Source organism: Misgurnus anguillicaudatus, chromosome 4, assembly GCF_027580225.2.
Source record: "Misgurnus anguillicaudatus chromosome 4, ASM2758022v2, whole genome shotgun sequence".
Taxonomy (NCBI): Eukaryota; Metazoa; Chordata; class Actinopteri; order Cypriniformes; family Cobitidae; genus Misgurnus; species Misgurnus anguillicaudatus.
The window spans coordinates 507549-522134 of NC_073340.2; the positions used below are offsets into that span (position 1 = coordinate 507549).

Consider the following 14586-nt stretch of genomic DNA (forward strand, 5'->3'; position numbering starts at 1 on the left):
CCTAGGTGGCGCTGTACTCTGACTTCCCAGGTACCTTCAGGACATCATGTCAAAGCTCCTTACCACTTTTTGCGCGGATATGTCCAATAGTTCAAAAAATATAACAATTTATCTGAAATTTCAAAATGGCGGACAGGCGGTTTGGTCAAACCCGGCATAATACACATCGACAGATGCGGCATGATGTAAGCAATCCATAGACATCAAGATCATAATTTTCTGACAAACAGTTCAGAAGTTATGTGCAAAAATAGCCTATTTTCATATCTCATGACCCATAGGTGGTGCTGTCACCAAATTTGATATGGACCGCCAGTTCATGGTCAACATGAAGTGTACCAAATTTCATTTCAATTGATCAAAGAATGACCGAGGTACAGCTTCAGAACCATTATTGCATCAACCTCGTTAAGTTCACACATTTATTGTTTTTGCATAAAGATAAATATCAAAATTCTGTTCGGTCATTTCTATGCAGCTCACTAGAAAGATCATCTGTGACAAACTTCATAACAATTGAACCAAATTTGAATGAGGAGTAGCGAAAAAACAAACAACTGTACATTTCAAAATGGCCGCTACTGTAATGGGAGGAGTCTTACTGTAAGGTATTAAAATCAATTAATGTGAGAAGGGCAATCACGTGTACTAAGTAGAATTTTCATAGTTCAAATGTATCACCAGTTATAACAGTTCGAACTTTGAATTTTTTATCTGCTGGTGGCGCTATAGAGTTACTGCTAGAGACCCCATTATTGGTCACATGACTATTTAGGACCACCACTACAATTGTGCCAAATTTCATCATTCTACTACTTATGGTTCATAGGGCTGCCATAGACTCCCATTGGACAAGAGTAAGAATAATAATAATAATAATAATACTAACAATTGCAATAGGTGTCTCAGCACCTTCGGTGCTTGACCCCTAATAATAATACTAACAAATATAGCTGCAAGCAGCGATACGGGGCCAAGCACCATCAGCGCAATGAGCACCAAAAGCACAGCAAGAAAGATACAACGTATCAATCACCCAGGGCGCATTGAGCACCCAAGGTGCATCAAGAACACAAGGCGCCGCAAAGAACCCAAAGCATAGCAATGACAGAGCAGAACCACCGCAGTGCAGAGCAGCAACAGAAAACATGGCAAAAATAGAACATATGTGAACTACAGACAGGTCGAGACAAATAGGTGGGAAAGAACAAAACTTTAATAGAACAAATTAACACCTGCCTCAGGCGGGATTCGAACCCACGAACTCAGGATCTCAATGCATACAACTTAACAGATGCGCCACTCAGTAGACACAGCTCAAGGGGCAGCAGAAAAGAGCTTACATGCCATACAAAGAATTCAGAAGTTATAAGCAGTTCTATAAGAACTGTTATAGTTTATAACCCCTAGGTGGCGCTGTTCTCTGATTTCCTCAGGACGTCATGCCGAAGCTCCCTACCGATTTTTGCGCCGATATATCTGATAGTTCAAAAGTTATAGCAATTTATCACAGATTTCAAAATGGCGGACAGGCGGTTCGGTCAATCCCGGCATAATACATATCGACAGATGCGGCATGAGCCAAGGAATCCGTAGACACCAAGATCATAATTTTCTGAAAAACGATTCAGAAGTTATGCGCAAAAATTGTTTTTTTTCCTATCTCATGACCCATAGGTGGCGCTGTCACCAAATTTGGCATGGACCCCCATTTCATGGTCGACATGAAGCGTACCAAATTTCATCTCAATTGATCAAAGAATGACCGAGATACAGCCTCAGAACCAATTTTGCGTCAATCTCGTTAAGTTCACGCATTAATTACTTTTGAATAAAGAAAAATATCAAAATTCTGTTCAGTCATTTCTATGCGGCTCACTCCAAAGATCACATGTGCCAAAACTCATAAGAATTTATCCAAATTTGAAGGAGGAGTAGCGAAAAAACGAAATACTGTACATTTCAAAATGGCCGCTACTGTAATGGGTGGAGTCTTACTGTAAGGTATTAAAAACAATAAGCATGAGGAGAGCAATCACGTGTACTAAGTCGAATTCTCATAGATCTAATGGATCACCAGTTATAACCATTTGAACATTGAATTTTTGAGATGATGGTGGCGCTATAGAGTTACTGCTAGAGACCCCATTTTTGGCCAAATGACTATTTATGACCACCACTACAACTGTGCCAAATTTCATCATTTTCCTACATACGGTTCATAGGGCTGCCATAGACTCCCATTGGGGAAGCGGAAAAATAATAATAATAAATATAGCTGCAAGCAGCAATTGCGGGGTCAAGCACCTTCAGCGCAATGAGCACCCAAAGCACAGCAAAAACCACACGACGCAGCAAATGCGCAAAGCACAGAAAGCGTGCAATACAGAGCTCGAACCCGAAGCAAAGCAAATGCAGAGCAGAACCACTGCAGGGCGGAGCAACAACAGAAAAGATTTCAAAAATATAACACGTGTGGAAAACCAGACAGGTCGAGAAGAACGTGTTAAAGGGAACACAAAAGGAAATCTCAATAAGTGAAAGTAAGAGCTGGGATTTGAACCCATGACCTCATGTTCCCAAAGCACAGCACTAACCGCATGCGCCACTGAGTAACCGATTAAACCACTGAGTTGGTGTGTCCAAGCTATAGAATACAGCTTTACAGCTATAAACATTGATATCCAGCAATTACCAAAAGTGTAGAAATGATAACAAAGAGCACAAATAACTGAAATACAATGTATAGTATGAAAATCACAAAACTTAAGTGAGAAAAAAAGTTAAGACAAAAAACCACTTCACATGGGATTTGAACCCATGAACTCAGGTTCTCAAAGCACAGCACTAACCGCATGCGCCACTGAGGAATCATGGGTTGAAAGGCTGTGGAAAAGAGGCTTCAAAACTGCAAACATTGACATGCCAATCACTGAAAAGGCAGAAATAACACAACAAAGCAAAAATAAACAGAAATACAAAGTGTAGGGCAATCAGATAACTTAAATGGCACTGAATTCGTGAAGAACATTTTGTACAATAATGAACAACATGGGCAAATTTTGTCAGATTCTTTTTAATATGACAAAGGGACAGCATGACAGGCATGGTCCGCTTTACAGAGGTATTTCTCAAAAATTTGACACTCAGCAGAAAAATCTGTTCAGTCACGTCTGTGCGGATTGCTCCAAACATTATACAAGCAGACCCTGGCATAAAATAAACAAAATTTGTAAAAGGAGTAGCGAAAAATCATTTACCATATGCCTTACAAAAACACATGAACAGAATGATGGAAAATGACAAACAAGGTATTGTTGCGATCGGCAAAAACCAGTAAATAAAATTTCACAAAGAAAATGTATATCAGACAAAGTATTCTGAAGATATAAGCAGTTCTATAAGAACTGTTATAGTTTATAACCCCTAGGTGGCGCTGTACTCTGACTTCCCAAGTACCTTCAGGACATCATGCCGAAGCTCCCTGACTATTTTTGTACGAATATGTTCAATAGTTCAAAAGATATAACAATTTATGATCAATTTCAAAATGGCAGACAGGTGGTGTGGTCAAACCCGACATAATACATATCGACAGATGCGGCATGAGCCAAGGAATCAGTAAACACCAACATCATAATTTTCTGACAAACAATTCAGTAGTTATGGGCAAAAAAAGCCATTTTTCATATCTCATGACCCATAGGTGGCGCTGTCACCAAATTTTGCATGAACCCCAAGTTCATGGTCCACATGAAGTGTACCAAATTTCATTTCAATTGATCAAAGAATGACCGAGATACAGCTTCAGAACCATTTTTGCGTCAACCTCGTTAAGTTTGCGCATTTATTACTTTTGAACAAAGATAAATATCAAAATTCTGTTCGGTCATTTCTGTGCGGCTCACTCCAAAGTTCACCTGTGCCAAATTTCATAACAATTTAACCAAATTTGAAGGAGGAGTAGCGAATAAACGAAATACTGTACATTTCAAAATGGCCGCTACTGTAATGGGTGGAGTTTTCATGTAAGGTATTAAAAACAACAAGCATGAGGAGAGCAATCACGTGTACTAAGTAGAATTTTCATGGATCAAGCGGATCAGCAGTTATAACCATTTGAACATTGAATTTTTGCACTGCTGGTGGCGCTATAGAGTTAGTACTAGAGACCCCATTTTTGGTCACGTGACTTTTTAAGACCACCACTACAACTGTGCCAAATTTCATCATTTTCCTATGTACGGTTCATAGGGCTGCCATAGACGCCTATGGCTAAGAAGAAGAAGAAACAGCAGAATAATAATAATACTGACAATTCCAATAGGTGTCTCAGCACCTTCGGTGCTTGACCCCTAATAATACTAACAGAAACAATAGGTGCCACAGCACCATAGGTGCTTGGCCCCTAAATATAGCTGCAAGCAGCAACACGGAGTCAAGCACCTTCGGCGCAATGCACACAAAGCACAGCAAGCACACAAAGCACAGCAAGCTCACAATGCACAGCAAGCACACAAAGCACAGCAAGCACACAAAGCACAGCAAGCACACAAAGCACAGCAAGCACACAAAGCACAGCAAGCACACAAAGCACAGCAAGCTCACAAAGCACAGCAAGCTCACAAAGCACAGCAAGCTCACAAAGCACAACCAGCACACAAAGCACAGCAAACTCCCAAAGCACAGCAAGCACACAAAGCACAGCAAGCACACAAAGCACAGCAAGAACCACCACAATGCAGAGCAACAACAGCAAACATGGAAAAATAGAACACATGTGAACTACAGACAGGTTGAGAAGAATTGATGAGGAAGAACAAAACGTCATGACTCAGGTGGGATTCGAACCCAGGAACTCAGAATCTCAATGGATCTGGTTAACTAGATGCGCCACTCAGTTGACAAAGTTCATGAGGCAGCAGACAAGAGATTAGAGAGCTGAAAGGATTAACATATGTCAATCACCAAAGATGCAGGAAAGACACAGCAGAAGCACCACAATGCAGAGCAACAACAGCAAACATGGAAAAATAGAACACATGTGAACTACAGACAGGTTGAGAAGAATTGATGAGGAAGAACAAAACGTCATGACTCAGGTGGGATTCGAACCCAGGAACTCAGAATCTCAATGGATCTGGTTAACTAGATGCGCCACTCAGTTGACAAAGTTCATGAGGCAGCAGACAAGATATTAGAGAGCTGAAAGGATTAACATATGTCAATCACCAAAGATGCAGGAAAGACACAGCAGAAGCACCACAATGCAGAGCAACAACAGCAAACATGGAAAAATAGAACACATGTGAACTACAGACAGGTTGAGAAGAATTGATGAGGAAGAACAAAACATCATGACTCAGGCGGGATTCGAACCCAAGAACTCAGAATCTCTATGCGGTTGCCTTACTCGCCGCGCCACTCAGTTGACACAGTTCAAGGGAAAGCAGAAAAGAGATTACAGAGATGCAGGATTGATATATGCCAATTACCAAAGATGTAGAAATGACACCACAGAGCAGAAATAACAGAAATACAATGTATATGAGAATCAAAAAGCTCAAGTGAGATTGAAGACAAGAAAAACATTCTGTAGAGCAACGCTATAAAATGTAATATACAGTAATTAACTATGACAAATAGACAACATCACAGCCACGATCAACTTTACAGAGGTATTTCTCAAAAAACTGCCTAGGTGCCAGAAAAATCTGTTCAGTCATTCCTGTGCGGATTGCTCCAAACATTATACCAGCAGAACCTGGCATAAAATAAACAAAATTTGTAAAAGGAGTAGCGAAAAGATCATTTACCATATGCCTTACAATAACACATGAATAGAATGTTGGAAAATGACAAATGAGGTATCGTTGCAATCGGCATAAACCAGTGAATACAATTTCACAAAAAAAATTAATATCAGACAAAGTATTCAGAAGTTATAAGCAGTTCCATAAGAACTGTTATAGTTTATAACCCCTAGGTGGCGCTGTACTCTGACTTCCCAGGTACCTTCAGGACATCATGTCGAAGCTCCTTACTAATTTTTGCGCGGATATGTCCAATTGTTCAAAAAATATAACAAATTATGTGAAATTTCAAAATGGCGGACAGGCGGTTCAGTCAAACCCGGCATAATACACATCGACAGATGCGGCATGATGTAAGCAATCCATAGACATCAAGACCATAATTTTCTGACAAACAGTTAAGAAGCTATGGGCAAAAATAGCATATTTTCATATCTCATGACCCATAGGTGGCGCTGTCACCAAATTTGGCATGAACCCCAAGTTCATGGTCCACATTAAGTGTACCAAATTTCATTTCAATTGATCAAAGAATGACCGAGCTACAGCTTCAGAACCATTTTTGCGTCAACCTCGTTAAGTTTGCGCATTTATTACTTTTGAAAAAAGATAAATATCAAAATTCTGTTCGGTCATTTCTGTGCGGCTCACTACAAAGATCACCTGTGACAAATTTCATAACAATTGCACCAAATTTGAAGGAGTAGCGAAAAAACTAAATACTGTACATTTCAAAATGGCTGCTACTGTAATGGGTGGAGTCTTACTGTAAGGTATTAAAAACAATAAGCATGAAAAGAGCAATCACGTGTACTAAGTAGAATTTTCATAGATCAAACGGATCTGCAGTTATAACCATTTGAACATTGAATTTTTGCACTGCTGGTGGCGCTATAGAGTTAGTACTAGAGACCCCATTTTTGACCACCTGACTATTTATGACCTCCACTACAACTGTGCCAAATTGCATCATTTTCTTACATACGGTTCATAGGACTGCCATAGACACCAATGGCTAAGAAGAAGAAAAAAGTACAATTCCAATAGGTGTCTCAGCACCTTCGGTGCTTGACCCCTAATTCCAATAGGTGTCACAGCACCTTCGGTGCTTGACCCCTAATAACTGAATTAACTAAAGAGGTGAAGTCTTTGGGTTTATCAGGGCTATCGCAGGACAGAGAGCTGGGCAAAAGATTACAAGAGGAAGAAAGGATGATTTTGGACCAAGAAAGGCAGGATAGAGAGATAGCAAAAGAAAGGGTGCTTAAGCAACAAAAGGTTAGGGCACTGCAGGCTATGGAACAGAGAAAGCGAGAAACCGATGACTGGCTAAATATAAAAATGACTGTGCAAACTTTGCATTCTTGGAATATATCCAGTGGACATTATACAAACATCAAGACAGACTAACCTTATAGACTTTGGTCTGCTTCAAGCCAGAATAGTTATTGCACTATGCTGGAAGAGTATGGACGCTCCATCCATGAAAATGTGGATTAAGGAGATATCAAATTGTATCGGACTGGAAAGGCTAACATATATCGCTAAATGTAAGAGGAATGACTTTGATCGGCTGTGGGAGCCATACATAAATATCATGTAAATTGGGACTGCAGACTCTATAGAAAGAATTTTTTTTTTACAGACAATGTAATTATTATTATTTTTTTCTTTACTAACTATTTATTTATTTTTGTTTGTTTTTTGTTGTTGTTATTTATTAATATTATTATTATTATTATCTTTTTTTTAAGAAGTATTAATGGAAGATGTATATGTGAAGAGGTGTAAGCAAGTGTGCTTGTTCTGGGGTTATAAAATGAGAAAATGACAATAAAACATATTGGAAAAAAAAATATATGAAAATGACACAAGAGTACCCAGCCTCTAAAGGTGGTATAGATATGACAAAAATGTCAGGACCTGATGGATTAAGAACTTACAGAGCTAAGATGTTGGTAGAGGAGAGAAACAGAGATTTGGAGTATAGGGACAGATTAGCTTTAGACTTTGACCCAATAGAGGACAGATTCCCATTATTGAAAAGCACCCCTAGAGGTGGAATGAATGAGCCAGGTGTGAGTGTATTTCCTTTGCGTATTGAAGGGAAAACAGCTGTGTATGTCCCATGGGCTCATAGGGATTTAGAGACTATAATAAATTTGTTGCCAAGTTTAAGAGACGGTGCTGGTCCCTGGATCGGTGCGTTGGAGAAAGAGACACAAGGTACAAGATTGGCGGTGGGTGACATAAAAGCCTTACTGGCAAAAATCACTAGTTTGAGGGAAATGGAGGATGTGTTGTGGTCAGCAGGTATGGGACAGAGTGTGGTTTCGTATGATTTTGACGGCCAGTCTCTTGACTGTTGCAGAGGGAGACTTTGGGGTGCCTTGAGAACTGAGTTCCCTGTCAAGTTTGACAGCACCAAACTGACCCCCGCTGCACTGGGTCAGGAGGACTGTGCACTGTGGATTGCTAAAAACATGCAAACTTGGAGAGGGCAGGGGCTGAGAAAAGATCCCACTGACCCAAGAGACTTTGAAACCAGATTGTTCAGAAAGGAACTGCTGGACGCACTGCCAGTGTCTGTGCAAAACAAACTGAGTGACACCCCAGGGCTAGATGCAATGCCACACAGCCAGTGGGTGGAGACCCTGAAACACCATGCCTCCAAACACCAGAAACACAAAAGAGACTTAGAGCAACAAGCTAAAGAGACTGAACGAAAGTTGGTTCAAGTTAGTCTGAAAGAAAAGAAAAAGACACAAAGACATTAGTAAGGCCCCCAGGGGAACCTATGTAGTGGGATGGGCAGGGTCATATGAGTCAGCAAGCCACTCTCAGGGCGAAATGGTTGCAACACACCCTCCTAACAAGTCTGAAAAGGTAGCAGATCTGCCAAAACAAGCTGCAGATCAAACCCAAAATCAGAACCCATGGCAGCACCCTCAGGGCGCAGCCCCGTCTCAACCAGTAGTTGTGAATGTAATGGCACCTAGTGGACAGAGTAGATGAATTAGTTTTCGAAGACGGCCAAGGGGCAGAGGAACAGGGCATCCGCCAATCTGGGTCCATATTTCGGGCAAAACAATGTTTGCTGGGGATGTGGAGAGAATACTCATGCTAGGCGTGACTGTCCAAAAAACCCATGGAAGCAATAGGGGTGTTCGGAGGGTCCCATTAACCAACAGGTAGCATTATCCAAAAATGATTGGGAAGAACCTAAATTAACATGCATAATTAATGGAGTGAAAATTTAATGTTTAATCGACACCGGGGCTACATGCAGCTCAATTGATCCAAAATTGGTACCTGGGGTTGTTGCATCACAATCATCTGTTACAACAATGGGGATTCTCTGGAGAACACATGGAAATGTGTCTGTCAGAAACAATTATGGTTCAGATAGAAGGAAAAACTGTTGTAAATCAATTTCTGAGGGCACCTCAGGTTCCGATCACATTAATTGGAAGGGAAATTTGTGTAAATTAGATGCTACCATCAAAACCACACCACAGGGATTAACATTGCAGTGTCTAACCAAAATAACTAAACAGGAACGTACCCCTTTAATTAGACCAGAAGTATATTGGATAGGGAAATTAGAAAAAATGATGGCGGCTGCCAGAGAAAAAACTAAAGATTTTCAGGGACGAGGAAAGAAGAGAGGATTTAGAGTATGAACAAAGATTAGGAGAAGATATTGAGTTGAGAAGTGAAGGAGTGCTGGTTTGTGAGGCTGGAGTAGGAGTGAGGATCAGCAGTTTTAAGCTAGATAATTTTGCTGTGGAAGGAAGCCACCCCCATGTGAAAGTGTGGGTGTGGGGAAATCATATGGCTAGGGACCCAGGACCTTATGTGAAAAAGTAATATTCCATTGAATGGGAAGAAGGAGAGGAAGGCTGGATGGAGAACAGGGAGCTAGGTTGGTATCTTATTCCATTAGAAATGACTGAGCCAGGTATACAGCAGAAGCAAATAATTTTACAGGACAGCAGCACAAAGGAGCAGGTAATTGCATTGTTTAACCAATTGCTAAAAGATAAGCTAGTTATCCCCAGAGATGAGAGGGAGTATGCTTGCAATATGTAGATAATATTTTGATAGCACAAAACAACAGATAGGGGTTTGAGAAATTAACAGAACAAGTTTTGAGCAGACTGTATGACATGCAGATAAAAGTATCAAAATAAAAGCTGATATTGGCTAAAACCAGTGTACAATAACTAAAAAAAGTAATCTTTGAAGAGCAAAAAGAAATTTTTGACAAACACCACAGAACCATGCTTGACTATCCATAGCAAAACACAGTGATGCAAATGATGGAATTAACGGGAGCCATAGGGTATTGTAGTTCATACTAAAGTTAATACCAGAATATGCCAGTAGGGTAAATTAATTTAGGGAATTTAAATGTGAGGACATGGGAAAAAATCAGACAAATGTTGTTATATTGTAGTGAAGGCACACCACATGTTTGTATAACAGAAGGCATTCATTTATTGACAAAGGAAATGAAAAAGCAGATGAGAAAGCAAAATTAGGCGCGCCAAAATCAGAGCGAGCTGAAACCATGACCATGGTAGCGACAAGGTCAGGTAAAAAGACTGACAGTGAACAGGTGAGCATTTCCGCAGACGTAACTGTAGATGAAATCAGAAACATGCAAAATACAGCATAACAAATTGAAAAGATGGAGTGGCAAAGCAGAGGTGTTGTCAACGTAAAAGGTTTGTGAAGAACAGAGCAACAACAATTAGTAATACCATCTAGAATGGAGAAAATGGTAATGATGAATGCGCATGGTAGTGAACATTGCGCAAGGGGGGAGATGATAGATAAGATTTTGAGAAAACAGGGTTTCTGGTTTATCAATATGCAAAACAAAATTAGCGATTTTTTGTGAATGTGACATATATGAAAAGAAATGTCAAACCAGTAGTACATCCAATGCGTCTGTTTCCAAGTGTGGAAGGACCATTTGTGCATTTAGTGATGGATTTTGTAAATATGATCCACCCAATTAAGGAGAAAATTTGTTTTTTCGAGATGGACAGAAGCTTATCCAGTGTGAACGCTGAGTGCGCAAGCAGTGGCTGGAGCACTTAAGAGGGAAGTGGTCCCAAGATTTGGGCTTCCCAAGGTATTGCAGGCAGATAATGGACCAGGATTTCAGGCCAACCTGTTGAGAAAAGCACTTGCTAGGGTAGGAATAACCCAAAAATTTGGATCAGGGTATCTCAAGGGGCGGTTGAGAGGTGTAATGGTTTAATCAAATCAAAAATAGCCAAAATCTGTGCACAGACTAAACTAATTCGGGTTCAGGCCTTACCAATAGCGCTCATGGTCATAAGATCTAGTACTAGCAGGGAAACGCATTTATCCCCTCATGAAATGGTAACTGGGAGACCAATGTTCAAAAGCTAACCAAAATGAATTGAATTTGGAGCATGAGGAGGATCTAAAAAATGAAATTAATGAATATACTGCTGAACTAATGAGAAACCATAAAGCTATTTTACAGATTGAAAGCAGGCCCAGAGAGACACCTGGTGACGAGACTGCAACACCTTTTCCTGTAGAAACCGGGGTGTAGATCAAAGTTTACTAACGTAAGTGGGATGAACCCAGACGAGAAGGCTCGTATGAGGTCATAGAAGCTAGCCCAACAGCTGTTAAGGTAAAATGTTCCTAATTGTGGTATAATAATACTCTTTGCTTCCAGGTACCAGAGAAGACAACCAGGGCGACTGTCTCCATGTCATTATGTTGAAATAACCATATGATAAATAAACACTGTAACCTTATTTTTTAGATAGTGATGTGATGAACCATAGAAACTGGATTTGGAGATCACAAAGAATGGGTAATGTATGATCAAAGCATTTAAGGATATGGAGGATGAAGATTGCATGAATGTTGTTTATTTGTTTCTAATAATGAAAATGTTTCTCCCACCAAATGTACAGGCTTATAAAGGTAATTGTAACTGTAAAAGGATGTTGTACTAAGTACTAAGATTGAATGTCACTTGGGGGTTGAATAAAACTGATAATGATGTGAGCACAGAAAAGACATTTGTGGTTATTTCATTATAAATGTTATGTTATATTTGTCTGACCTACACATGCCTCTTTGATGTAATTGTAAGCAGGATGACTGAATGATCAAAATCAATGTCAAACCAGCCAAAACAATCAATTTCGGTTGGGGTTGAATAATTTTGAACACAACTGTATTAACAAGGTATTATCTTTTGCATTTATTATTTTTATTACAAGTTATAATCTTTTATTAGTAATGCAAGTTGCAAACCTGAAGTGTGTGTAAAATAGGGAAAGGGATGGTTTTAAGCATCACTGTCCACGATGTGATGACAGTGTAAAAAGCCTGGTAAGTGACTGATGGTCCAGGAATCTCCTGGGGGTGGAGGTAAAACATCCACCTAGCACGGCTTACCAGAAAGTGAAAATATTTTTTTGAAAAGATGATATGCTTGCTTTCGATTTAAAATTGAATGTTATGTTATTTTTTTACATGTTGTTAATCATTATTCTTTTTTTACAGGTTGTTAATTATCATTTAAAGGATAACCCGTGTGAAAAGAAGCTAGAAAAGTGACTGAGGGTCTGGCCATAATTGTCAGGGGTATTTTATTCATTGATTCTTTCTTTAAAGTACCTAGCCCGGCTTCTCTGGTATCATCAGTCGTATTTGCAGGGTGGTTATCGAAAACATTTAGTTTCCGAAGGGGGGATATATGGTAGAGAAATTTTGAGTGTTTTATCTTATGCTTAGTATAAATGTTTTATATAAAGTATACTTTTAATGTGTTTTATGGTTGAGGTCTAAATGAATTAAGTTGTCTCTCTCATGCTTGCACATGACAGTGTTTTTCCACAGCTAGGCCGGGATGGGGGACGTGTGACCTTGGTAAGAATAGCAAGATAGCTTTATGACGCATTAGAAAACAAAGGCATTGTGTTTTACCAGCAATGGCTGTCTTTTTGTTTAGCAACTTAAAGGTCGCAAAGATACAGGCCCAGTACAAACAGATTGTTCGAATGGGAGGGCTACTAAAACTGGGGCACTATTTAAATCACTGAGAAACTCAGAACGGGGTCATTGTCATAGTCATTGTCATTGTCAACATCATTTTACCAATGCAGGTGTATACACCCTATGACCAGTATTGTGTTTCAAGCTGTCTGACACAATTCTTTAATAAAATACTTTGAAGAGAATTTTACATCTCAACCGTCTCTGATTCTCTTGAAAAAATCCACGACAAATAGCATTCAGAACTAAAAGAAGTTAAAATATAAATAACTTCAAATATGATCAATTCATACGCACTGAAGTTCTTCAGTGTCCAGGTGTTGGCTGTGGATGCGTCCTTCAGCCAACTCTTTGGCCACAGCTTCACGCTGCACCTCGATGCTCTCTAGCTCCTGGACCATTGATTCTTCCTTCTGTTTTAGCTGCTGCAGCTCAGCCAGCAGACTGGCCTCCTCCTCTTCTTGCAGCTGAGATAGCAGGTCTAAACAGTTCCTTACAATTCACAAAAAACAACAATGTCAAAAACCAACTGCAGTGAACTGCAGCTGCTATTTGTTTGCTGGTGTTTTATTGCTCGATTGAAAGCAAGACAACAAGCACAAGCATTGCAGGATAATGGTTAACAGAATAATAATGACTGTTCTGCAAAAAATTTTAATCATTATAAATAATCATTATATCTGAGAATATTTTAGATGATCCGATTCGCCACCCACGTCAGCAAACCTGCTCATACTGTATGTGGATTTAAAACAAAACAAAAAATGCAGAATAAAAAATATAGTCTGAGATTTTTTACCTGCATATGTATTGTTGTGATTTAAAAAAAAAAACATCAAAAATAAAATTTGAATAAAATTTGTAATAGTCAGAGACATTTAATAGGATAATACGGACTTAAAAAATATTTAAATGTGACTGCATGAGTGTAAAGTAGTGTGGATCATGAAGAAGATTTTATCAACAACTCTGGGGTCGACTGGGGTGGGGGCGCCGCAAACTCTTTATTTTTCAATCACTCCGCAAAGAGACTTAGATAACTCTGTCCACTCCCAATAAAAACAGAATGTTGTACTTTTCGCAAAATTAAGAAAATAGACATGATGCGTGTTTTGTTCTCTCTCCCTCAGTGAAGTCCTTTCAGAAACGCGTCAGAAAAATGAACTGTAACTTAACGAATACATGTCATAGAAACAAAAGATAAATGTCTACATAATGCTTGGAATGTCAGCTTTTAAATGATGTAAGTGAGATCGAACAGACATTGTCATTCGGTGTAAACTGTATGAGAAGGAGGAGAGAAACCGTCTTTCTCCTGTTACCTGTTTATCTGTAATGAGATGAGACCGCCACCCCCCCCCCCCCCCCCCGCCATTGAAGTAAGTGATGCAGAGACATCCATATGCATAACTTGTGCCTCCTGCAGTCAATCGATACACAATCTACGATCCAGTCTCTTCATTCCTTGTTATGCTGCGTTGTTTCATCCGAGTGCACCAAACATGACTCTAAATCCTTATTTACTTGCGTATGTGTCTCACTATCTCCAGACGCAAATGTTTTCTTTGTCCTTTCATCAAACAGTACACACGACCGGCACGAACACACACAAACACACAAGTTAGGAAATTTGATGCGCTTTTTGGTATTCTTATAAAATATGCGATTGCAAACAGTACATCTCAATCCTTATTTACTTGCGAAGCGTATATCT

At 39.5% G+C, this 14586-nt stretch overlaps 2 protein-coding genes across 7 annotated transcripts in view; one reads left to right on the top strand and one right to left on the bottom strand.

The window, feature by feature from the left end:
• The window catches only part of becn1 (beclin 1, autophagy related), a 260154-nt gene that overhangs the window by 97874 nt on the left and 147694 nt on the right, over positions 1–14586 (bottom strand). For 5 of the 6 annotated variants that reach the window (XM_073866532.1, XM_073866529.1, XM_073866531.1 and 2 more), the window contains one exon: positions 13170–13364. The exons of the other annotated variant lie outside the window; for it this stretch is intronic. In XM_073866532.1, the coding sequence (XP_073722633.1) occupies positions 13170–13364 (195 nt within the window). The remainder of the gene's footprint in view (positions 1–13169; positions 13365–14586) is intronic. 6 annotated transcript variants of the gene reach the window in all.
• LOC141363664 (uncharacterized) lies at positions 6537–13057 on the top strand. The gene is made up of 2 exons (XM_073866535.1): positions 6537–11425; positions 11539–13057. The coding sequence occupies exon 1, from the start codon at positions 7673–7675 to the stop codon at positions 8588–8590; it is 918 nt and encodes a 305-aa protein (XP_073722636.1). The 5' UTR covers positions 6537–7672; the 3' UTR covers positions 8591–11425; positions 11539–13057.

Coding starts and splice junctions, on each gene's coding strand:
- LOC141363664 (XM_073866535.1), top strand. CDS start 7,673: ATGAAAATGACACAAGAGTACCCAGCCTCTAAAGGTGGTATAGATATG.